The 24259-nt window shown below is 27.9% G+C and overlaps 1 protein-coding gene across 1 annotated transcript; it reads right to left on the minus strand.

The window, feature by feature from the left end:
• Window positions 1-7234: 7234 nt before the first annotated feature.
• kek2 (kekkon 2) lies at window positions 7235-22303 on the minus strand. The gene is made up of 2 exons (XM_070640404.1): window positions 21246-22303; window positions 7235-10672 (listed from the first exon to the last, which is right to left on the minus strand). Exon 2 carries the CDS (start codon window positions 9958-9960, stop codon window positions 7447-7449), a length of 2514 nt encoding a protein of 837 aa, XP_070496505.1. The 5' UTR covers window positions 9961-10672; window positions 21246-22303; the 3' UTR covers window positions 7235-7446.
• Between the last annotated feature and the right edge of the window lie 1956 nt (window positions 22304-24259).

The following is a 24259-nucleotide window of genomic DNA, read 5'->3' on the forward strand; positions in this document are numbered from 1 at the left end:
ATTACTTAAGGTTTTATCGCTGTAAAGCAAAGAGGAGATTTCAGACCTGTTTTTAAGAATAAGGAGGTTACAGAGGTATTAAGAAAAACGTAAATTTTCTAAATAACTCTAAATCCTTTTTTTGTAAAGAAGTCTGACAAGAGCTGTAATTTTTTCCTTTTTTTATTTATATTAATTTTACCTGAAACTTGCATCTGGTGTTATATACATACTTACTTCTTCAGAAACATTTGTGCTTTGCTAATAAAATTCAGTGGAAATTCATATTTCCACGATACTCGAACATTTGTTCTTTGCTTGGAAACTACCATACAAACATACATATGAGCTTTAGCCTTTCATTATGAATAAATTTGCAAAATATTAATTTATCTAGAAAATTCACAAAAGTAACTAGCTATTATATTTTGCACAACTTTTTTCAAAATTTAATTAATCTTTATTATTGCAGTAACTTGTTACTATTCAAAATGCTATCTTTTTCATTCCTTTTATATAGCCAACTATCAACTTCATCTGCTACTGACACTTCTATTGATAAAACAAAGAATGAAAACCACCATAAAGTTATTCAATTTAGACGCAGTTTATATTTTCAGATATGAATAGAAAGCAGGAAAAACTGAGACAAAGTGTTTGGAAGCAACTCCTTCTTGTATTGTCCATTAAAAAGAATGACAATTTTGTCTCTTGAAAGAAAAAGAGCTGTATAGAAAAAAGGAACAGAACTGAAGGCACCAAAGCAGAAAAGGAAAATGAAAAATTTACATTTTCTAGCCATCAGTTTTCTCAAGTGCTCCTCATTCATCTTTATCTCAAGCAAAAGGGAATAGCGAGAAAAATTAATAAAAAGTGAACTGATTTACAAAGAAGAGAATTACGCCTCCATGGAAAATGACATTCTTTGATAGAATCATTGAGCAAAACGGCAAGAATAAATATCAAGAAAAAAGGGAGAAAGAGAGGATTGTTTCATCAAGTACGATGCATGAAAGCGAGAATTGTATAAAAAAGTTTTAATGTAATTTCTAAAGTACAAAAATTATTTATTGCCACTTTGTCTGTCTGTTTTATTTTGAGCTCAAGTTAAATTTATTGTTCCAATTATACTTACGTTTTCGGTAAGTTTCATCCTTCTGCTACATTATGTCAGTTTTAATTACGTGTAAGCTTTTCATTAAAAATATTTGAAAAATGCGCTTTTTTACAACAAAAAAAAACTTAAATTTTCAACTATTTTTTTTTAGAATTATAAGGAACAGGATGAAGTGTAGAAAATTGATGTAACATCATTATTCATTCACCAAAAGCATACATTCACAAACATATAAGAAGCATTGATCTCATTAAGGCTGAGACGCTTTCAATAACTCTGAATTGATTTTCTTCATGGCTCAATAGACTATAAAGTATGTCTATTCCTAGCACTTTTTACTGGTAATAATTTATATTTTCTTTCACTTTTTATTTCCGTTTCTTTTACATCCAACCAACAACCGTTTTTCTGACATTGAAGAAAAGAAAGAGAATGTGAAAATAAGAAAGAAGAAAATTTCCCTCTTCAGCAAAATTTATAAGATAACGAATGAAATTGATCGCCCATAAAATTGGGATTTTTTATAATGTATATACACAAACAATGCTTAAAAATGTGTTTCTTTACGCAATAAAAGACGTGTGCTATGCCAAAAAGGGAATAAAATCATTCGTTAACATTTTCGATATACACATTTATTTGTTTTTTTCCTGTATATGTACATTTGAAGAGTTTTCAAACTTTATTGACTAGTTAGTCTTAAAAAGCATTGAAATGTGGTTGTTTAAAATTACTGTCGTTTTTTCTCTACTCTCATTAAAGAAGAAATTTTACACAAAATATATGTACGCATATAAAATGAAGTTTATATAGAGTCTTTATTAAGTGGAAAAAATATTTAAATAATTAATGCAAAATATGAAAACTTTATTTAAAGTGTGGAATATTCTCCTGCATATCAGCATACCAACCAATTTATAAAAAAAAACCATAAATAAATTATAAATTAAATAAAAAATGTATATTGTAATTAACCTCTATTTTATGGATTAAGTTCAAGTATGTTGACATTTTTTTAAAATTATCTTTATGAGATTTTGGGACAGGATCTGAAAAAAAAAACTTTTGAATAAATATGTGATAAAATGATGAACAGTAGACAGTATAAAAGATAAAGAATGACCGATTTAAAAACATTAAAATAATCTTTACAACCGCTTGAAATAAATATAAAGTTTGTGTATGTATATAAAATATATGTCTCATATGAATGTGCTTCAAAAGTTGGAAAACAATTCTTTTCCTTCCTCTCTTCCTTTACTTTTCTCGGTCTTTATTTTTCATTTTTCATACTCTTTTCCTTTCTGAAACTGTTATAGTACTTTTTGTTCTGCAATTTATTTCAAAGTTAACACCAATAGCCACATAGCTTTAGGATCTTTTATGATTAATGGTTTTTATTTGCGATCGCGCGCTATATAAACTTTTCAAATAAATTATCTACTTTTTAACGCATTTTTCATACAACAAAGAGCTGGTGGCTGTATTCTGTTCGTTCTCGTACGACCTTTTGTTTGTTCAATTTATTCATTCATCTGTAATTTTGAAGGGTTTTGTTCTATCGTGTTTGTACATCTGTGAATGTTTAAATTCATTTTGTACTCCAAAAAACAAAGAACTTTTGTTTTTAAATACCTAACAATTGCTATTCTCTTTTTGAAATAATTATCTAGGTATTTAAAAATATTAAATAACTATTTAATTTGACACACAAAAATGCGTTAATCAACACAAAATCTATTAAATTTTTTAACTTACTACATTATATATTTTTATATTTTGCAAGATGTAATCAAAACGTGTTTGTAGGTATAAGAATGATTTGCGCATTGTCCGAAAGTATAAAAGAAGTCAATTTTTGTGGGGTTGAAACTTAAGTAGAATGTAAAAAACTTTTAAGAACAAAAAAATTATGCGATTTTTTTGTTTTTACTCAAGGACTTTTATGATTGTAATTTTTGCCATTATTGTTGTTATAGAGATTTCATCATCGACCGTAAGTCAAAAAGTTTTTCTGTGTTTAAATTATAATTTAATTCGGAGAACAATTTATTCAGTTGGTTTTCGCTTCAACGACTTTAAAATTTATTTTGTGTGCTGTTTTTGTATTAAGCATGTTTACATTGAAATAAATTAAATAACGAGGAAAATAACATAATTTTGGAATAGGAACAGAAAAGTATTAAAAATCATTAATAAAGTAATTAAATGTAATATGAGTTCTACGCAAAAAGGCTGAAAATAAAGGATCTGAAATTGAAAATCAGTAAATATGATGTTAAATCCTAATGAGATCAGTAAATGCAATAATATGAAAACACAACTAAATAAAGAAATTTATTTCAATAATTTTGCTTTTATTAAATAAATTTTACTTTTCATTCTCATTTCCCACTGTTTTATAATTATTAGCCTAGATTTTCATTTTTTCATATTTTATTTCGTTTTTTAAAAATTATCAATTCTTTTTATTTCAGTTAAATCTATAAACTAATTTTCATTTTCAATTAGGTATGTTTCATTTTATATTTTTTTCAATTTCCTTTTTGGATTTGTGTGTTTCATTTTAAATTAAGAAAAAAATAGTAAATTTTATTAAAAACATACTCTTTGAGCAATATTGGCTTGACAAAATTCCAAAAAAACAAGTCAGTCAAACAATTACATTATTCAACACAACTAGTCACAATCAGTAATTTAGAATAGATCGTTATTAATGAGCACTGTCAATCCGATGATGACATTAAACGATAACATCTTGGGTTTTGAGGTATATTTACATAAAATTGATGGATAATTTTCAACACATCTATTGTTGAAAATAAAAGGACAAAAGTTTTGTCAACTTATCGTTTTGAAACTATGAATTTTTCATGTTCCACATAAAAGTAAAATTTTCAAACATAGGACCTTTAACAACAATGTATAGTTCATGAATAACTCAAGGGGTTTACTTATTACGTTCGCTATTCCTGAAAGTCTGGTCAAACAATAGGATTTTGTCATGGGAGGCGAAAGAATTAGAATTCATTATTTGACGAGACGTAATAAATGAACGGCCTTAAGTAGTTTCTTCTCATTTTTTTTCAATCATCCATTCTATATTTATGTATGTGCGATAACAATTATGTGTGAACCTGATGATATAAACATTTCCAATATTATCTCTTGAAACACATGTGGCATAATATGAAAATGATAAAGAAATTGATTCAAGCTGTTTTATTCATCCCATCTCAATTTTAAAGAATTTTTTAGTAAAATTGTTAAAAAAAAATTTCATAACGTTTTGATTAATTTGAATTTTGGATTCTCGTAACTTGATTTATCACTTTTTATGTCTTACAAATATGAAAAAAATTAAAATTTAATATTTTAATTTAAAAATTTTGTTCTCTAAGCTCTTTACATTAAAGGTGAAACTTTGATATTTATAAAGATACAAATGTTTCTGCAATGATTTACATTTCTAAAAAATATGTTCATGAAAACTTCAATCTAACTTTACATATATTATTCATCTGTTATATTTGTTTTTCTTCTTTTTTATTTCTTCTGTTCGGAAAATTTGTGAAATAAACAAAATTGTTTTGAAAAAGTCTGTATTACCTTTTGAGCTGATCAATCTTCAAGTTGCGCAAAATAATGGAGCTGATGGCTTATTTTTAAAAATCCTTTTCAAATTTTGATTTCAAAAGCTTCCCTGAGCCCGCTATCTACATTTAATCTAATAGATGTTGAAGATTAGCTTATCAAACGTGATTCTTAAAATTATAACGTTTCCTACTAAATAAAACCGTTTTCATTTTATTCACGTTTCTAAAAATGGTTGTAAATTTTCAATTTTCAATGAAGTTATATTTATATATGAATTTTTTATTTTATGTACTTTATTTACACGAATTCTTATGGTAAATTTAATTTTTTTTCTTTTCTGATGCTTTGTCTGATTTATTCTGGGGGAATCACTCTCCCTTTAAAAGTTTTTAATTTTTCCTCCATAAAATGTGTATTGTATTATATATTTTTGTTCCATTGTATTTTTGTTGAATAGCCGATTTTCCTCTTATTTCCTTTTACACCATATTACATATAACACGAAGAAAAAAGAAAGTTTACTTAGGAATTTATGCTGAAGACCTTTCTTTTATTCAATAAGGTTCTTCTCTCTTATCTTAATTTCTCCCTTGACTACATTTAACTATTTTCATTTGTTGATCTATTCCATTAGTTTTTCTCTCTCTTTTCTATTCTGATGTTATGATTATTTATCCTCTTTTCAATATAACAAACAAAAATATAAAAATAAAAATACGGCAATAAGTGAAGTATAAATAAGAATTTGTGTGACAACTATATCAAACAAAATTGGAATGAGAGAAGTACTAAATAAATAAATAAATAAAAATTCAGATATTAACATTGCGCTGAAAGTAAAACAAACTTGAGTTTATGTTATTAGCATTTTATTTTATTCAATCCATCTTGGGATTTCTATCAATTTGCTCATTCTGTTTTGTATATCTTTAGTTAAGAAAATAAAAGACCCTTGAAAATGAAAAATGGCACGAACTCGTAGAATTGCAATTAAACTCTAGTTGAGAAACAAGAGGAGCATAAAAATGTACCCATTAGGAAAGCAAATAAAAAAATATTACTCGGCAATTGGCGAAATTTATCGCTGCTGTTATAAATTGCTGTTGCTGTATATTGTGTAAGCTTCCTTTAGTACACAAACAGGAAATGGAAATTTCACAAACAACAACGAATGCTACAATTGCATTTTTTTTTTTTTTTTTTTTGTAAATATGCTACTTTCACTCTTATTGGTCATGTTCCTATTGTTTTAAACAGATATTGAACGACATTGTTTTATTTACTTTTTTAATTATCATCGAATCGTGAATTTGCTTTAGCGCAGTTTTTACAGTTCCATTATCTCAACTGATGCAATAAAAAAAAAATTGGAAATTTTAAAAATATACAAAGTTCTTTTATTGACAATAAAACATTTTGTGAATTCTTTTTTTTTCCTCTGTGAAAATCAATAATTAATTTTACATTCCAATTCATTCAGGGAATATTAATATTCATTATGAGTAAGAGCATTTTCAATTTTTTTATTGATAAAAAAGTACTCAGATTCATTCAAAATTATTGAAATGCTGATAACGATGTAAAAGTCATAACTTTGTTTTATTTCATTATTTCAATCTGGATTGAAATTTTCACTGAATCCTTTTCTTTAATTCCCTCATTTTCAACATTCATGAATATTTTTAATCTCATAAAATAATTTTACAAATTGAATATTCGAATAAATGGAAATGCGCTATGGTAACAAATGTAAAAATTTACATTTAAATCTCGTCTCACATTGGCCTTAAAAATAGATTAAAAAATTGTGAATAAAGCGTATACGAAATGGAAAATTAACGGTTATTAAATTAAGCTTCGTGCATGGAACATTGCGCATCTGTTGTGTGATGAACTATATTGTGAAAAAACGGAAATTGAAGAATGATATTTTTTTCCTCATACAATAAGAGCATAAAGTATATTATACATCCTTTTATGTTTTGCATTATGTAACAAATACCGATTAATCACATTTTTATTCAGACTTGTTAATTTTTTTTTTTAAATATTTAAATGAGCAATTTGTACAAAAAAACGGACTTTTTAAATCTTATTGGACAAATAGTGAATATCAACATTGTTTGATAATTTTACTTTCATCAACATCTGTATTTAATATTTACAAACAAGTAAAAATGTGATCGAAAGCGCATTTTCCCAGATACATAGGATTAAAACGTAAAATAGAACCCATCTATTTTTGGAATTTCAGCTTATTTAGGATCTTTTTAGAAAATGCGCTTAAAATTGCTTTAAAAAAAAGAAAAATCAAGATTTTATAAGTTTTAGAAATTCTCTCATAATTTTTCTTAAATAATAAGCTTTTAAAATACTATTAAACTTAAAAGTTTACCAATACTTTGTTTTTATTTCTTATAATAAAATACATTTAAATGGATTTAATAGAGAAATTTTTATAGCGAAAACTTTCTGCCTTTGAAACTTTCTTTTTTTGTTATAAAAAATAAGGCTAGAGCAGTAAATTACATTTGCAAGTAATGTAGCATAAAAAGAAATTCAATTTTAATTTTAAAAGTAAGTTTTTAATTCTTCTTTTCCATCTTTTTTTTCATCTTATGTATTATATATATATTGTAATGAGGAAATAAGAAGACCGAGATAATGAAAAAGGAAAGGTTTGAATGCTTTTAAAGTACTACAACGTCTTCCGTTTGCAAAATAGCTTCGAGTGTTTTGTTATAACTTTGTTGTCATATATCGGAGCTTTCTTGGCTATCATCGGCATAACCTTCATCGGGGCTATCAGCAAATGGACCTTTTAATTGTCGACATTTAATATTACTGTTATCGCTACTTTCGTCACATTCTTCGTTCTCATTTTCCTCATCTTGTTCATGTATCACACTAGTTGTTTGAGCACCCACACATTTTTTCGTGACTGTAAGGGGATTTTGTGTTATTGTTGGCGATTGAAGTGGTGACATTTGGTATCGGACATTTTGTTGAGTCTCAATTGTCACAAGCTGCGGATGATAGCCCGGCAAACATGAAGGCCACTTAGGAAGCGGAGGTTGTTTTTGTTGTTGCTGCTGTTGTTGTTGTTGTTGTTGTTGTAGTGTTAACGAGTTTGGACAGAAATTTTTGTTTAAGTTGAGGATAGCAACTGTTGGAAGCGATGAAGCATTATCAGTTTTATATCCCTCCGGTGGTGATGGAAAATTTTGAACTTCCATCATTTTTGTATCTACGCATGGATAACTATCAGGATTGTATCGAGCTTCCATATCATCATAAGCTTGAAATGTCTGAGATGTTCTAGTTATAAATTCGGCTTCATTGGAGAAACGTATGACGGACTTATTGAGTTTCACACCTCCTCGATTGTGCGGCAATGTTTTACAATTCACTACCATTTGTGATGGATTTGTATTAATTGATAATGGAGTCATATTATAATCGACAGTATAACCACCATTATCAATGTAACATCCAGGATTTAAATGAACGTCAACCTGATACATATCGCGACGATTCATATTATCAATTGCAGCTCCACGGGGAAGTGTAGACATGGCAGTAAATCTTGCCTGCGGAATTGGACGTAAAATTGGAACAAGTGAAAAATTATTATCACAACGATTCGCTTTATTATTATCCAACGCTTGATTTCTACTACTGTCTGTCTTCATTTCATCATCATCTCGCTTTATGTCACCCTCATTACGTTGCCTCAAACTCTCAGCATCATTTATCAAATCAGGATTTCTATCTTGTGGTCCGCATTGTGCCGGCGCTGACATGTCATTCATACTGGCATTTTGCGTATTGTTATTAATGTATAGCAACATATCTTGCTGATTATTATCAGTTATTGTTAAATTACCATTTATTTTCGAACAAACAAGTGAATTGTTTATGTCATTTGCAATGGCGACACATTTTTGTGAATTTGGCAATTGAAATGAGACTTCCTTGCCGTGTTTCTTCTTCTTTTTTCTTCCATTTCCACTGCTACTACTACTACTACTTCTACTACTTTGACGTTTTGATTTGCATTTACAAATTATTATACAGCAACATAATGAGATGAGGAGTGACAATAGTCCGGATGTACCGATGATGAGAAAAAATAATTCATTTGGAAATGAAACTTCTTCTACGATAGGCTCTTCTTTAACGATAACACGAATTGTGAAATTGGCTTGTGAACGACCAGCTGAATTCTCTGCAATGCATGCAAATGTACCATTATCATCTGCATTTGCATTGTATATGAATAATTCACTACGTTTCATATCATCGTTAACATTTTCTTCTATGAAATAGTATAAATGTAGATTTGGCGCAATGACAGTATCATTTTGAAGAATTTGACCTTGAAACCACCAAGAAATTACAGCTTCTGGGATTGCAGTAATTTTACATTCTAGTGAAATATTTTTGCCTTCTGCAATTTCAAGATAAAATGTTGTTGGTGTTAGCTCAGGTAAACATGCAAGCTCTTCAAGTTGCAACGATTTGATTGTATGTCCTTGTAATTTTTGTGGTTCAAAACATTTTGGTTCCTCCTGTTGTGAGATACCTTTAGTTGCAAGCCATTTATATACATCAATTAATCTACAATCACACGTCCATCGATTACCATGTAAACTAATTCCATTAAGTGATTCTGGTAAAATACGATCCCCACGTATATTTCGAATACGATTCCCATCAAGCTTAAGCCATTCCAAATTATCCATTCCTATAAATGCCTCGTCTTCAATCACACTAATTTGATTATTACTTAATTCTAATGTCGTAAGGTACGATAAATATTTAAAAGCTGATGCTTTCAATTCACGTATGGAATTCCCACTTAATGATAAACGCATTAATGACGAATAATCCTGGAATGTTTCCGTTGGAACCGATGGCAATGAATTATCAGACAAATCAAGCTCGACTAGATTCGATAATCCTCGAAATGCACGATCATTAATACGTATTATTTCATTATTTGCAAGGTAAATTTTTTGTAAATTAATGAGATCCATTTTTAGGAATCGCTCGCTTTGTAAAACGCTTAAAGCATTGTGCGAGAAATTTAGCACCTGTGTACTTGTGTCTATACCATCAGGAATTGCTGTTAAATTGTGAGCGCCGCATTCTGATGTTTGTTTACCGCCTTTCCATTTACAAATGCATGGTTGAGGACAGGCACTTGATTGTACCATCAATCCAATTGCGACCATAAATATTATTTGACTAAATATTTGCAACATTTTTTCTTTCTTATTACTTTTTCTATAATTTATGTAGAACAATCTTACTTAATAGTGCTTTCAATATTAAATTTTTGATTTCATGTGTTCTATTATTTAATAAAAAATTGTTTACAATGAGTGGAGGAGTGTTTTATTTTTTATGCTAGAACTTATCGATATTTTTTTTCACTTCCTTTTGTTATTTATATTTATTTATAGACACCGCTTCCTTTATTGACTGCCTTCTAGTAGCAAAAATGTTGATATTCTTCATTTATTCTATTCTGAGTACAACTAAACAATTTTCACTTGACAACGACAATATTGAAGATGCATGATGATGATGATGATTACTATCTTTGATGAGAATGATAATGATGAATTCAACGGTTTAATTTCGTCCTCAAATCCTTCGTTGTTATGTTAAATAGGTTGATAACTTTTTGAATTTTTTTATCATTATAGCCTTTGTTTTTTTGCCTATCTACACTTAAAACTGTGTATTTGTTTTGTTTTCACTGCTCTTGTTTAGTTTCAATCAATCGATTAACATTGATTTGAATTGCAAATTCTACAATCGCTGTTGATTATGTTCTTTTAGTCTTTCCTATTGTTATTTAATTGCTTGCTTTCCATTATATTCTCGAACGTTGTTATTGTTGCAAATATGAAATGTCTCACTCTACTGATTGTAATACATCTCTCCTCGATTGAATCAAACAAGCATCCACTACAAATATAAGAAAAATACAAAAAAAATAGTTAGAATTATATTCATCAGGCATTTTAAAATTCAAACGGGAAATTAACTTAAATGAGCTCAGAAATATTTTAGGGCTTTTTGTGCCACACATAATTCGTCAATAAATCTCAGCCAATTAAATTCTAATAACGCTTCATTAGACATTAAAATGCCGATTTCATTTCTAATTGCAGATTAAAACACTCAGTTATTACGCTTACCGTATTATAGCGTGAATGTGCAAATATTATTTTTAAATTATTCTGATGCTTCATACATATTGATACTATATGAAAAATGTGTAATGCGAATTTTCATCATTCAAGCTACCACATTCTAGGATCAAAATCTGTACTAACAACAGAGATATTTAGCATGACAAAATCAAATATTGTCGAGTGGTGAAGATGAGTATGAATATTCATTAATCCCTGTAAATAATCTCTATCATATGCCATTATAATTTTTCACAGCTCACGATGTTTTCTATGAATGAAGAAATTCCTTCTATCCTATATTTCCATTTTGTCAAATCGAATCATCAATTTTTTTTTTCATTTAATGCTTTTATATCCTGTAGAGATATAGACAGGGAAAGAAAAGTGCATTCAAGGGGAAAATGATTTGAGGAAATTTATTATTTTTTCCTATTCTTCTTTTTTGCGCACGCAATATTTACTCAATTCATTTATCTTCAATATCTGAAATGATGTTTTACTGAAAGACACATGAGATGGAGAGAGAGAGAGAGAGATAGAGAGAGAAAAACGTATATATTTTCTGGGTGGCAAAAAAAGAAAATACACCGGCAACAATAGAATGATGATAATCAAATCCAAATAAATTTCAATCACGTATGTTGTGCTGGAAAATTTATGTGTAGAATTTTACTTTTTGCGAATTTTATTGACTGTGATTTAAATTTATAGTAAAAATATTTATAAACTTAAAGTATGAACATTTTCTTTAATTTTTTCTTCTCTTGTAAGCACGTTAGATTCTTAATGTTCAAATTTATGTGACAGAATTGTGAATTGAAATTAACATACGTATGTTTCTGTTTAATGTACGCATATAAAACATAAATACATACGTGTCATTTTCTTCGTTCTTGAGATTTTTGGAGGTAGATAATAAGATATATTTCACAAATTGATTGTAATAATATTGTGGTAAATTTTATCACCACAAAACAATTAACGTTCTTTATGTATAATTTATGCGAAAATTTACATAAAGGAAATAATTTCCTTAAGAGGCAACATTGGATTTTCTCCTTGAATATTTCAACTATAAATTACGACTTGAAGCAAAGTTCTTCTTGCATGTTGTTTCCTAAATGTTTTAAGACCTTCTATTGATACGAAATTGAAAATGTCAGAAATGCCATTATTATAAAAAAAAATATCTACACTTTTTATTATCTTTTAAAATATTTCGTTTAAGCAATGTTGGATGATGACTTTTATTGAAAGAAAGAGACTTCATTAATTATTTCTCATTGTAATCATAACATAAAAGCGACACGTAACCCCCATTTGGATGATTTTATGTTTCCAACTCTCTTAATTACAAAAAGGTCGAATAATTATTGCAATAAAACGAGAAGATGTGAGAGTATTCAAGACTATATATCAAATTTATATCCCTTAACAAATGTCGTAGGAAAATAATGAGAAATAAAGTCATTACCAGACATTTGATATATAATACTCTTGTACAGAATGACATAACATAAACTTATCCTCAAAATATTGATTTTAAATGAATTTAAATTGAAATATTTCAATTAAATTTTAACTATACTAAACAATATACTAAGTAAAGTATATAATTAAGTATATTTAACATTCTATAGGTACTTCAGGAATTCAAATTTTTGGTAAAATTAAATTAATAAAATTCTGCTAAACTTTTGATTTCAAAACTTACTTTAAAATTTATAAAAATTTATTTTAATAGCATAATCAAAAGTATAAATGCTGACTTGCAAATTCTGATTCATTTTAATATTAATTTTACAAACTCACATACTTGTTAAGCTTTATTTTCATAATACGCTATTCTATGAAACATAAATTAGCATATATATTATTCACTATTTGCATTTTTATAGATAGATATTCGTAAAAAATTCTAATTCAAGCCGATATGATTACTAAGTTCATGAACTTAAAGATTTTTTCAGTTTTTGTTTTTGTATACAATTTTCCATTTTGCATAACTACAGTTTTGAATGTCCTTTCCCACTTTACACAAAGTGTTCAAACAAATTTCTAAAATGAATTTTACAAAATTGAATTTCTTGAAACTTCTTTTAAGCTTTAGTTTGAGTATCTAGGCAAGCTCATGAGAGGCAATTACTAATAAAGAGCTCAATTTTTACTATGTTTTAGAAAGAAATCATAATCAAAAGGATTTTAATCGAAGCACGACATAAATATAAAAACAAGTCTTTGAATTTTCAAATAGTAGTAGAAAATTTTATTACAAAGAGAGACTTTTTATATTAAATAAAAAGTACGCAAACATGAATATAATGTAAAAAAAAGGAAAATTTACCATGGAGGTAAGCGCTTTTCGTTATATCACATAACCCATTTCTCACGCTATGTCACGTAAATTCATTAAACGTTTTATTTTTAACATTTATCCCAGTTGTTTTTATTTACCCAAGCGTTTTACAATTTGTAACTTAAATCCCATTTTTTGTGACTCTACTGTGAAATTCATCAAAACACATCAAATTTTTTAATGTTTTTGAAAAATTGAAGATGACATTTTATAAAAAAAGAACAATCATATTTTTGATACTGAATACTACCTAATTTAACAAAAAGAAAACATTATTTACCATGACAATTCTCTTTGCGCACTCCAAAAAATTACTTGACAAATACTCGTAAACAAAAATATGCGATGGAGGGTTGCTCCATCATGTTTGTAAATTACAGCAACGTGAAGCGTTATAAAAAATGAATGACTGCATTTTATGAAAACATATGTCAGATTTTAAAATATTACGATGCGGATGTGTGAAATTAGATTATTTTCACGAATTCGCATTGCTGTAATTTTAAGTATTTTTTATTCATATCCTTCGGAAAAATAACCGAGCATGTTTACATTCTAAAAGGAGAAAATCTTTTTGTTGGGAAAGGTTTGGCGTACTTGAATGATATACAAAACTTAAGAAGGATAATAACTTAAACATTTTAATTTTCCCTTTTTCTCGAAATTTCTGTTTCTTGCGAAAAAGGATTCGTAGAGAAAAATTAATTCAGAAACCTCAAAATAGCTAAAAATAAATTAAAAATTTCAAAATTTCGACATTATCTAATTAAAAATCAATTTAATTTATTTTTTGTTAGCAGCTATATTAATGTTTTAAAACTTGTTCTTTCATACTTTAATGAATTTTAAACTATAAAACAGAGCTTTTCCAACTTTTTCAAGTGCTACACATTAATTTACATGTTCATTGTAAATTTGATGTGTTCACCTAAAAGTTATCATGACACACTAGTGCAGTTGTGGAGAACCTTTTATTTTTCGTGACACACCTCGATCGAAATTGCACACGGCAAATGGTTAATCCATATACGGCACACAGGTTGCTCTATTGTGTCGTGAAACATAGTTTGAGAAGTTCTTCTATAAAACTAATAAAAAAATTGATATCATAATAGGTTGGATATGTAGAATGATATTCCCATTAAATCCGTATTACCACACCGTAAGAGAATGTCTGTAATTTTTGTGTGCTTTCATTCATGAAAATGAATTTCCTTCTCTCAAAATAGATAACGTATCATAGTGAAATTCATCCTTTAGAAAAAAATATTCTTTAAAAGCAATGAGTGGAGGTATTTATATGAGCATGGAAATAAAAAGAGATGGAGGTTGAAAGGGAAGTAAGACATTTTATAAGCTTAAAGACAAAAAAATTAAAATACCAAAGAACAATTTATTTGACTTCATGCCGAAAAAAAATTGAATCCACAATCACTTGAGAAAAGATGTAAAAGTCCAAAAGAAGAAAACAGAGAAAATAAAATTTTGCCAGTGAATTTTTCCTCGTAGTCAACAACAAAAGAAGATTTTTTCTTAAGCTTTCTTTCTTTTTTACAGTAAAATCTCCCTAAATAATGCAAACCGATTAAAATGTTCATCATGAATGAAAAATAAAAGCTTCTGCGTAACCCAAAAATTCTCTTGTGGTCTTACATATTTATGCGGTATGTCTTCTTATCTAGAGATTCCAATGTAAGTCGTATTGTCATTGTGTGACTTTAAAATAAAATACACAAGTATACGTGATGGGATAGAAAAGATTTAAAATGCTAAACTGAAACATTACAGAAAATGTTCTCTATAGAGTTAGATTTTACGAAATCTAACTTAATGAAGCTAATTAAAATGAACTTAAAGGAATTTATTACGTTTTTGGTAGAGCATTCTGAAATAAATAATGAAAATGGTGCCCTTTTTTAAAAATAAATAGACCAATATCTGTCTCTAAAAATAAATTACTAAAAAAATGTGTATATATTTTGTCAGTCTGTAATACTTTAATTATTTGAACAATTTTTCACGAAATGAATATCCATCAATTGAATTAAAATTGATATTTTTTTTTGAAATCCTCAATCGATATTTTCAACAAATTTTTACGCCTACATACCTCTATAATACAAGAGAAGAAACGCGAACAAGGATGTTCATTACTGAAATAATGAAAATAAATGAACGGACAGAATGATTTATATGCGCATTATTTTACGATGTATTCATTTGCTCTGGCGAGAGAAAATCGTCTGCAACTGAAGCAAAATACCATGCACATGAAAAATCGAGTTCGAAAACATTTAATTGAATTTCATAACCTGCAAATTCGTCCATTTGCGAAAAGCGTGTGTCAAAAAATTTCTTCTTTAACTTAACTGGTGTAGTAAATATGATTATCTTTTCAGCGCATTTTCCTAACTCGTGTTCGCACTTTGTTTGTGATACAATAAATATTGACTATTTCAGTCTCCAAATTCAAAAAGGAAAATTGTGAAATTTTCCACAGTATCAGCTTTCGTGTGTAGGAACAAAACAAACTAGTCACTTGCTTTTTGAGTTGCAAGTGACTGCTGATCATACTAAAAATATTGGAAATTGATGCCATATTGAAATATAAGGGGTATACAACTACGCTAAATTTATTTTAGTTGCCAGCTTAATGCTTCTTTTGAAGCTGTAATTTGATATTTTTGCACATTTATATTTATTTTCAGAATATATGAAAATTTAATTGTTACCACATTAGATTGCGAGAAGCATTAAGCTTCGTAAAACCTGCTTGTGGTCATAACTTTATTGTATTTTAGTCAAATGCGCAAAAATTTGTTTATTTATTTTTGTAAAAATTTAGAGCTGAATTTTTTCTCTAGAATCTCTTGCTAAGCATGATTGATGTAATCTACAATTAGTCTTCTGAAGCATATAATGAGGACATTTCACATTAGCTCTTTATCAATTTAATAAAAAATTGAATTTAAAAAATATCAGAATTGTATTAATTAAATTTTAAATAAATAAACATAATCAACGCCAACGATCAGATGGTGTTCTAGAGAAATTATGATTAAATCAAATGTATTTAAGTCAAAGATCGTCAAAATATTTTTTATATTTCTTTTGTGATTTATATATTCTTTAAATAACTTTAATTCTTATTTTACAGTAAATAAAATTTGAAAAGGAAACAACATAAAGTTTTAAGATGATTAATTTTAAGCGCATTTAAAATATTCTTATTACACACATAGACATCATCAGTATAAAAAACATTATTTATTTGTGAAGTTAATTTATTTTGCTAAATTTTAAAGCTTTAATCATTTGATGTCGTATACAATAAAATGAAACAACTTTGAAGTATTTTGATTACTTTATGCCACATTTTTTGTAAAATATAAAATAATCGATTATGTGGATTTTTGGGTGGAAAAAGTGCTAGCAATTTATTGTAATGTTGTCTGAATTGCGCTAAAAATTCGTTACGAGAAGTCGATTTAATAATAAAAGAGTAGAGAAGACTTCATCATGAATAATATATGATAATATGTTTATACTTGGGAAGAAAATGAATCTTTTGACATATCCTTCATAAAATAAATTTATGTATGTACATGCATCGAGAGAATGAGAAATGATGTTGTGAAAATAAGAATGAGAAGCAAAGAAAGCAGAAGGCAACAAAAGGATGAGAAACTTTTGTTGTTGTTGATATTTAGAATGTTTGTTACTTCGTATTCAAAAACCGTATTCTTTTTCGCAAAAGAAGTATGCATAATAAAAATGATGGAAAACTTCAAACACCTCAAAAATGTTTGCTATTGTGCTTCTATGTCTATTTTTTACATCAGCACTTTTCATATTTCATGTGTATGCTTCACTCATCCACAAGTTATCTTGCAACCTTCATATTAGGGTTGTCAGAATCGAATTTTTTGATTCGAATTTAAATACAGTAAGTGCAGTTTATGATAGTCATGTGGAGAAAAATATGGGGATTCCAAAAAAGGAGCGTAAATGAATCGCATTCTTATGTAAAATACGTTTTATGATTTGCATACATTTTGAGAATGTTGGCTTTCTTTACAATTTAACTCATATGTTTTATACCGTTTTAGGTATATTAACATATGGATCTAAAATCGATGCAAATTCAGCTTTTAGAATCATTACAAACCTTACAACATTTCATTGAAAAGTAGAATACCATATATTAATTCAAATTTATTCACCCGTAAGATTGTCTTAACATTATTTTTGACATATTTAATCTTTAGTGGATCAAAATTTAGTTTGTTGATTTTAATGACTTCTTCTCTAATATAATAAGGAAATTTTTGGCAGCTTGTTAATTTAAAGTTTTATTTATATTCCCTTAAGGCACTCTTCTATAAATCATTTTTTCGAAAATTAGTTGAGTATGTACATACAACCATGCCATTTAACTGTTAATGTACGTGTCTAAATTTGAAAATTTGAAACATTATATGCCGAAATACTTTTAACAAAAAACTGTAAAAAACGCTTTTCATTTTAAGACAGATATTTCAGAAAGCACATTATAGTAATAGCAAAAAAACCAGATCTCGAAGTCGAATTTAGTCGGTTCAGTTTCCTTCAAGTCATTTCATCTTTAGTCGAATCAGCTTAAATTCATACATAAAAGTCGAATTTTCATGCTAAAAGTATTTCCAAGTCGACTTCTAGCTCTGGCAAAATTTAAGGAAATGTATTTTTTTCATATGATGAACAAGAGAAACAAGAAGATGAAAAAAAAAATAGTAGAGAGTAATGGAAGAAGCGAGAACTAAAATCTATAAGTCATTAGGGAAACAGGATAATACATAATTTACAATCTAACTAAATGAAGCTTTATTGACAAGTATACTCTGTAACATCATTTGTCTTTACTTATTTCCAATATTTTTTCTCTCTTCTTTGTGCTACACCATGCTGTATTTTGACAACTCTACTAGAGAGTAATGGAAGAAGCGAGAACTAAAATCTATAAGTCATTAGTGTCGAAAATAGAATGGAGAGTAAAAAATATCGTCTGAACTAATCATCATTATGAACTTCTTATATAAAAGTAAGAGAAGAAAAAGCATTATGTACATTGTCGATACAATATTTCATTATTACTTTGTACACACAGAAAAAAATCCCACAGAAAATTATCTTTTTTGGCAAAAGCTTAAGTTGCATGTACTTATGAATTTATGTGGAGTGCCCGCATATACATACACAATATATATCCTCAAAGACAGTCATGAAAGAAAGCCACAAGGCCATTACCGCAAATTTTCTTTTCATCTTTTCTTCGTTTATTTCATACTCTTATCTCATCTTTTCCTTATATCACATATATAAAGATTACAAAGCTAGAAATCAAACTTATCAAACTTATACATTATAGTATTATGGAGTAAAAACCAAAATATTTCATGTGTATGTGAATCTGATTTTTTTGCAACATTAATTTTTATTATTAAAAAAATATATTTGCATAAATTACAAAGCATCAATTGACCAAATCAGCACAATGTTTTTCATGATAGCCAGGTATGGCATCTGAGTCGCAATTTTTATGGCAGATAATATTAAAATTTTTACTTGGACGCCATATGGCAGCCACTTGAATGACAAGAATATATTATGTCGATCGGGTGGTTTAAATAGTATTTCGCTGTAATTTTCATATAGACAATACCAGGGTTGAAAAACTTTTATAAACATTAACAACAATCTCAACTGCTAATTTTAGCAAGGCTGAACATGTGTGTCCTGGATAATACTTGATTTTGAATATGATGTCAATTATGCTGTTTTTATATATAATGTATAATGGATCTGAATGTTAATGGATCTTATTGGATGGAAACATGTAGTGCTTCACATTCTAAGTGTTTTGTGAGATTCCTGAGAATGCCCAAAAATCTGAGATTTTATGTGTTTACATTTTTTTCAAGTTTTGAAAATCTCAGCTAAGCACATTCGTTATTGTTTCGTGATAACTATTCAAATAAATCTTTTATTAGTACCTGTATCAAAGATTATTCACGCCATGCTTTACGGGAGACTATACTAGTTTTTATATAATGATTAATCACACCATTTCGAAAGCAGGAAAATCAATCAATAAAGTAAAGAAGAAAAAAAAATTGAAGAGGATTGATTTAAAACTTTTTCAAGGTAACATTAGACGAATAAGAAGCCGAGCATAAATAAATAATAAGGATGATATAAATATACAAATGATATGGAGAGACTAATAAAATAGGGCTGTCTTCGAAGTAATTTAAAATTTATGGAAGATATTAAATTTCCATGAAGGTGGCAGAAGGTAGCATTACTTGAAGTAACTGTATAAGCATTTCATGGTCCGACCATTAAAAAGCTTAATAACTTTAAAGGTGTCATATTTTAGACATTCTCAGAGGACATAAGATAGTACAGAAAATATACAAAATATACCAAAGTATGTATCTACAAGTCTAAATGTCATCAAAAAAAGAAAAGCTGATTAGAAAGGTACGGAGAAGCTTTCCTTTTTAAATCACATATACAATCTTTCTTTCGTTTACAGACCAGAAGTTTATTTTAGAATATTTATTTAGAAGGAAATGCTTATGTTTGCATTTTGTCATCCTGATCTTTTAAAAGCTAAAACAATTTAGACAATGAACTTCTTGACCAATAATTAGCCATACAAAACATAAATTATTTATTACCATGGTGACAGATTTAAACTTTAAGATGAAAAAGTATAATACTGTTTCTGTCCTGATCATTAAATTTTGATATGATTTTATATTTTGTGTATCATTCTTAAAAATCGATACGATTTTAATATTCTCTGTCTGAAACCAAAAAAAGTAGCTTACGATAACATTTAATGCTTGTTTGGGATTTTGCTTACAATTGCATATTTCATGTTATTAGGACTTTGATGAGAAGAAAAGTTTATTCAAAAGTTTTTTTTAAGAAGAAAAATAGATTCACGCGCGTGTTAAAGTTCAAGATATTTTGCTGACTTAAAAGCGATAACAGAATTTATTATTAATTTAAATATAATGAAATCATTTATTATTAAAAGGAAGCAGATTATAATGTGAAATTTTTCATAAAATTCAATTTATCAAATTATGTCCGGATGTTTCAACAATTCCAACTAAATAATCTCATTTTATTTTGTTACTACATAAAAAATTGTCCCAAAAAGGAAGAATGAACACTTTAGTATGTGGGATGGGGACTTTGATATTTAGAAAGCAAAAGAAGAGTCAACCAAAAACGTCTGTGACACAATGATATCATATTGATTTGGATAATGGCAGAAAAGGACCCTCTTTATCTCGCATAAGTAGAATTTTTTATACATAACATTTCTGAACCACTGTGTTTGGGGTATATTACGTTAGTCACACGTGCATTTAATTATCCTGTCTAATGTCATTCCATTTTAAATTTATATTGCTCTTGTCTTTTTATTCCCGGCCTACAAAAAAAGATCCAGTAAGATCTCAATTTTAGGCTTCTACAAACACACTCTTTACGATCTTATTAGACATCATTTTAGGCATTCTACATATAAATATGTGTATATAAATATAAACGAAGGTAACGAACGAGCAAGAAGACTTCATTCTATGAAATGGAAAAATTTATTTAGCTGATAATATTAAAAAATCATAATGGATGGAGAGGTATGGCGTCAACAATGGTTATGCAATAGGAATGTGGATGAAAACAAGATATAAATACTAGAAACGTGTACAAATAGGATCGAGAATATTAATTAGCATACCAATAGAGTAGTAAAATGAATGAGGAAGATAATGAAAAAAGGCTTATAATGTTTGTTTACATAACTTAATCTTAGTTAATGAATTTAATAATCTGTCTAATCATACGAAAGTATCGCACTTTACATTTTAATGCTGATGAAGCGAGAGAGCGAATGGTAAACAAAAGAATTTATTATATTTCCATGTACCTTTTTACGGGGTGATTTTAAGTTCAGGTTCTATTCAATTCATTTGAGGGTTATTTTTCTATTCTTATAAGACTTGATGAGCCTCAAGGGATTGCGAAAATAATTTCTCTTTTTCTTATATTTTCTTCCTTCCTCTTTTTCACAGAATTCCACTCTTTTTCGCACGCAGTATATTTGAGAATTCAAAAAGTTTTGTGTTACTACAATTAATTATACCATAAAGCAAAAGTCAATTTCTCAACCTTTTAAATATCCTTGTGCGGACAATGATTTTATCAAATATTCATTAATTGCAATTTTCTTCTCATTCCATTTATTAATATTTTATGTTCTTTTGTTCACTGTGTAAGACTTAAACATATTTATTATCATTTGGCCACTACATTGTACACACATTTAAGGAACGAGAAACACACAGACTATTTTATTCATTTTCTGCAATTTTAAGTGAGCACTTCAAAACGTGTTATTTTAATCCCGTTTACGTATGATGAATTTTTTATACGTTTGTTGAGAAACGTAAGAGAGATATTAATCTGTATACACATTACTTCATTACTTTCACAAAGTATATATTGATATATATAATAGAAGGGATTAGAAAAATGTAATAGCCTTAGATTTTCTCTATAACACAATACCTTCGTTAATGGATAAACTTTTTTTTCTCTCTTACGGCTTATGTATGTATCTATTCAACGCACAAATAACTCTTTAAGCACATAGTAACTTCCTTCTTTTTTTCTTCTTCGACTTTTTATGGTATCCTCTCTTTGATAATTTAATTTATTCAAAAATTATTCATTTCGGCCCTTTAATGCATGTCGTTACATTATCCATTCCTGGCACATATTTCCCTACTTTTTCACTCACAAGTCCCAAAATTTTATACATACAATTTATTTTTTGCACTCTTTTCCACTTTCTCTCTCCTTTTGTTCGGACAGAGAGGTTTTGACGTTTGTGAAATATAAATTTTTAAGCACTTTTTTATATTCCTAATATAACTCCTTTTATTCTGCGCGTCTAGAACATTTTTTTTTTTCAAATTTTATACCTTTTTGCTAAACCTTTTTTTATTACTTTATGTATTTTTGGCTCTTAATTTTTCTATTTTTACGGTATAAGATTTCACAACATAAATGTATTATTATACATTTTAATATATTTCTTTCTTTTGCTTTACGTGTTTGCAGTTTCCGAATTCAATTAAAAGTATAGCATCTTCTTTTTTCTTATTTTGACATGTGAACTCTTAATTAAATCAAATACTAAACTTTAAATCTGAATTGCAATCAGATTAATTCACATTCCATTTTATTTTCCAGCTTCCTGACTGCTCCAAAACTAATCCTTTAACAAACTCAATTTTTGTTGTTATAGAAATTTTTCTAATAATCTTAATAAACGTCATGTTACATCGCAAGCTAAAAGAGAACTGGTCGGGTAGCTGGAAAATTACTGGAAATAATTTTCATATAGCATTGATTATTGAGAGAATTTCCAGCGATGTGCGCTATTTTCCTTATATGTGGTGAACACTTGAACTAAACTTTATTGCTGAAGTGTAAAAAGGAAAGAAATAAGAGAGTGGAAAATTTGAGAGAAGCGTGTATAAAACTTTAACAAGACGATTTTTAAAGAAGAAAGGATACACAGTGTGTGAGGAAATTCTTGCATTGAATGATTAATTACTATCTTTATGCTACATATTACATTATGTATATATGTTTTTATATAAATATGATCCTCAGATGTCTAGAGATTTTCTCCTTGGTAGATATGTGTAGTCATGTGTTTGTCTGTACATCATCTAAATCAATTTTCCTATCAATTTTCTATCCATCTTCTTCTTATGATTCATTTAATAAAAATCAATTGTTGATGCATATTTTTTGGATAACACAACTGCTTTCGATGTATAGTTTTGTAAAGTATATTTCACTTTATCTAAGGATATAGATTAGACATATAGTATGTATTTCAAAAGAATAAATGACAAGAAAAGAACTTTGACTGTTAAAAATTCTCAACAGTTGAGAATGAATTTAAAGACATATTCGATAATAGAAGAAGAATAAAAGACGAACAGCGTTGTCAGTATAATGTCAGGAAAGATGTGGACGACATTTAATAATTTAAGTTAAAGTCACAAGAGAAAAAAATTTTATTCTCCTTAAACTTCTACAATTCAGACACATTTATAAAAGAGAAGAACAAACTTTTTAGCGCCTAATTCATTTACAAAAAAGTAAAGGAAAAACTTTCTGTTTTCAACAACGAATAAAAAGAAAATTTTCTGTTTTTGAATCAAATAATACATTAAAAAAAATTTACGAACACAAAAATCTACTTAAAGAGAATGCGAGGGAGTAGCAGGGAGTAGAATAAAAAGTTAAAGCAAAAGGAATCCGATAGAGAAAAGTTTGTTTTGATTATGACTTTATGTCTTATCATACAATTTTCTTCACATTAAAGCATTTCACATGTACATAAATGTGGATTGGAATGATCCTGCATGACAAAGTAGAAAAATATATAACGTAGAAATTAATTCAATAAGAACAATATGAGTATAGAAAAAAAAAGACTCAGATTTATATTCATTAGAAGTTTCTAAGTTTCCATAATTGATTAAGCATTCAAAGGAATCCGATTAAGAAATGAAATATTCTTTTATTCATTAGTGAATAAAAATTACAATTAAAATCGTACGATTCAAAAAAATGAAAAAATCGTACGATTGATTAAATGACTTTAATTATGATCTTTTAAATTATTGCATTGAATCAATTTCGATTTTCTTTTTACGATCGAAATTAAACATTCAATTAAAGCATTTCACATGTTACATTAATTTTGAAATATTGATTCGGATTCTAGACTGTTGTTCTTTTGTGAATTTTGATGCATTTAAAATTTATACTGGATCTGCAGGAACAGAATTTTCTGCTGATTTGCTGATTTTTCTGTCGATTTTCATTGATTTTCAGCAGAATTCTCATTCTTTTGGC

The sequence above is a fragment of the Chironomus tepperi genome, unplaced genomic scaffold (genome assembly GCF_022539635.2).
Source record: "Chironomus tepperi strain 1889 unplaced genomic scaffold, CSIRO-AGI_Ctep_v1 contig_219, whole genome shotgun sequence".
In the NCBI taxonomy this organism is placed as follows: Eukaryota; Metazoa; Arthropoda; class Insecta; order Diptera; family Chironomidae; genus Chironomus; species Chironomus tepperi.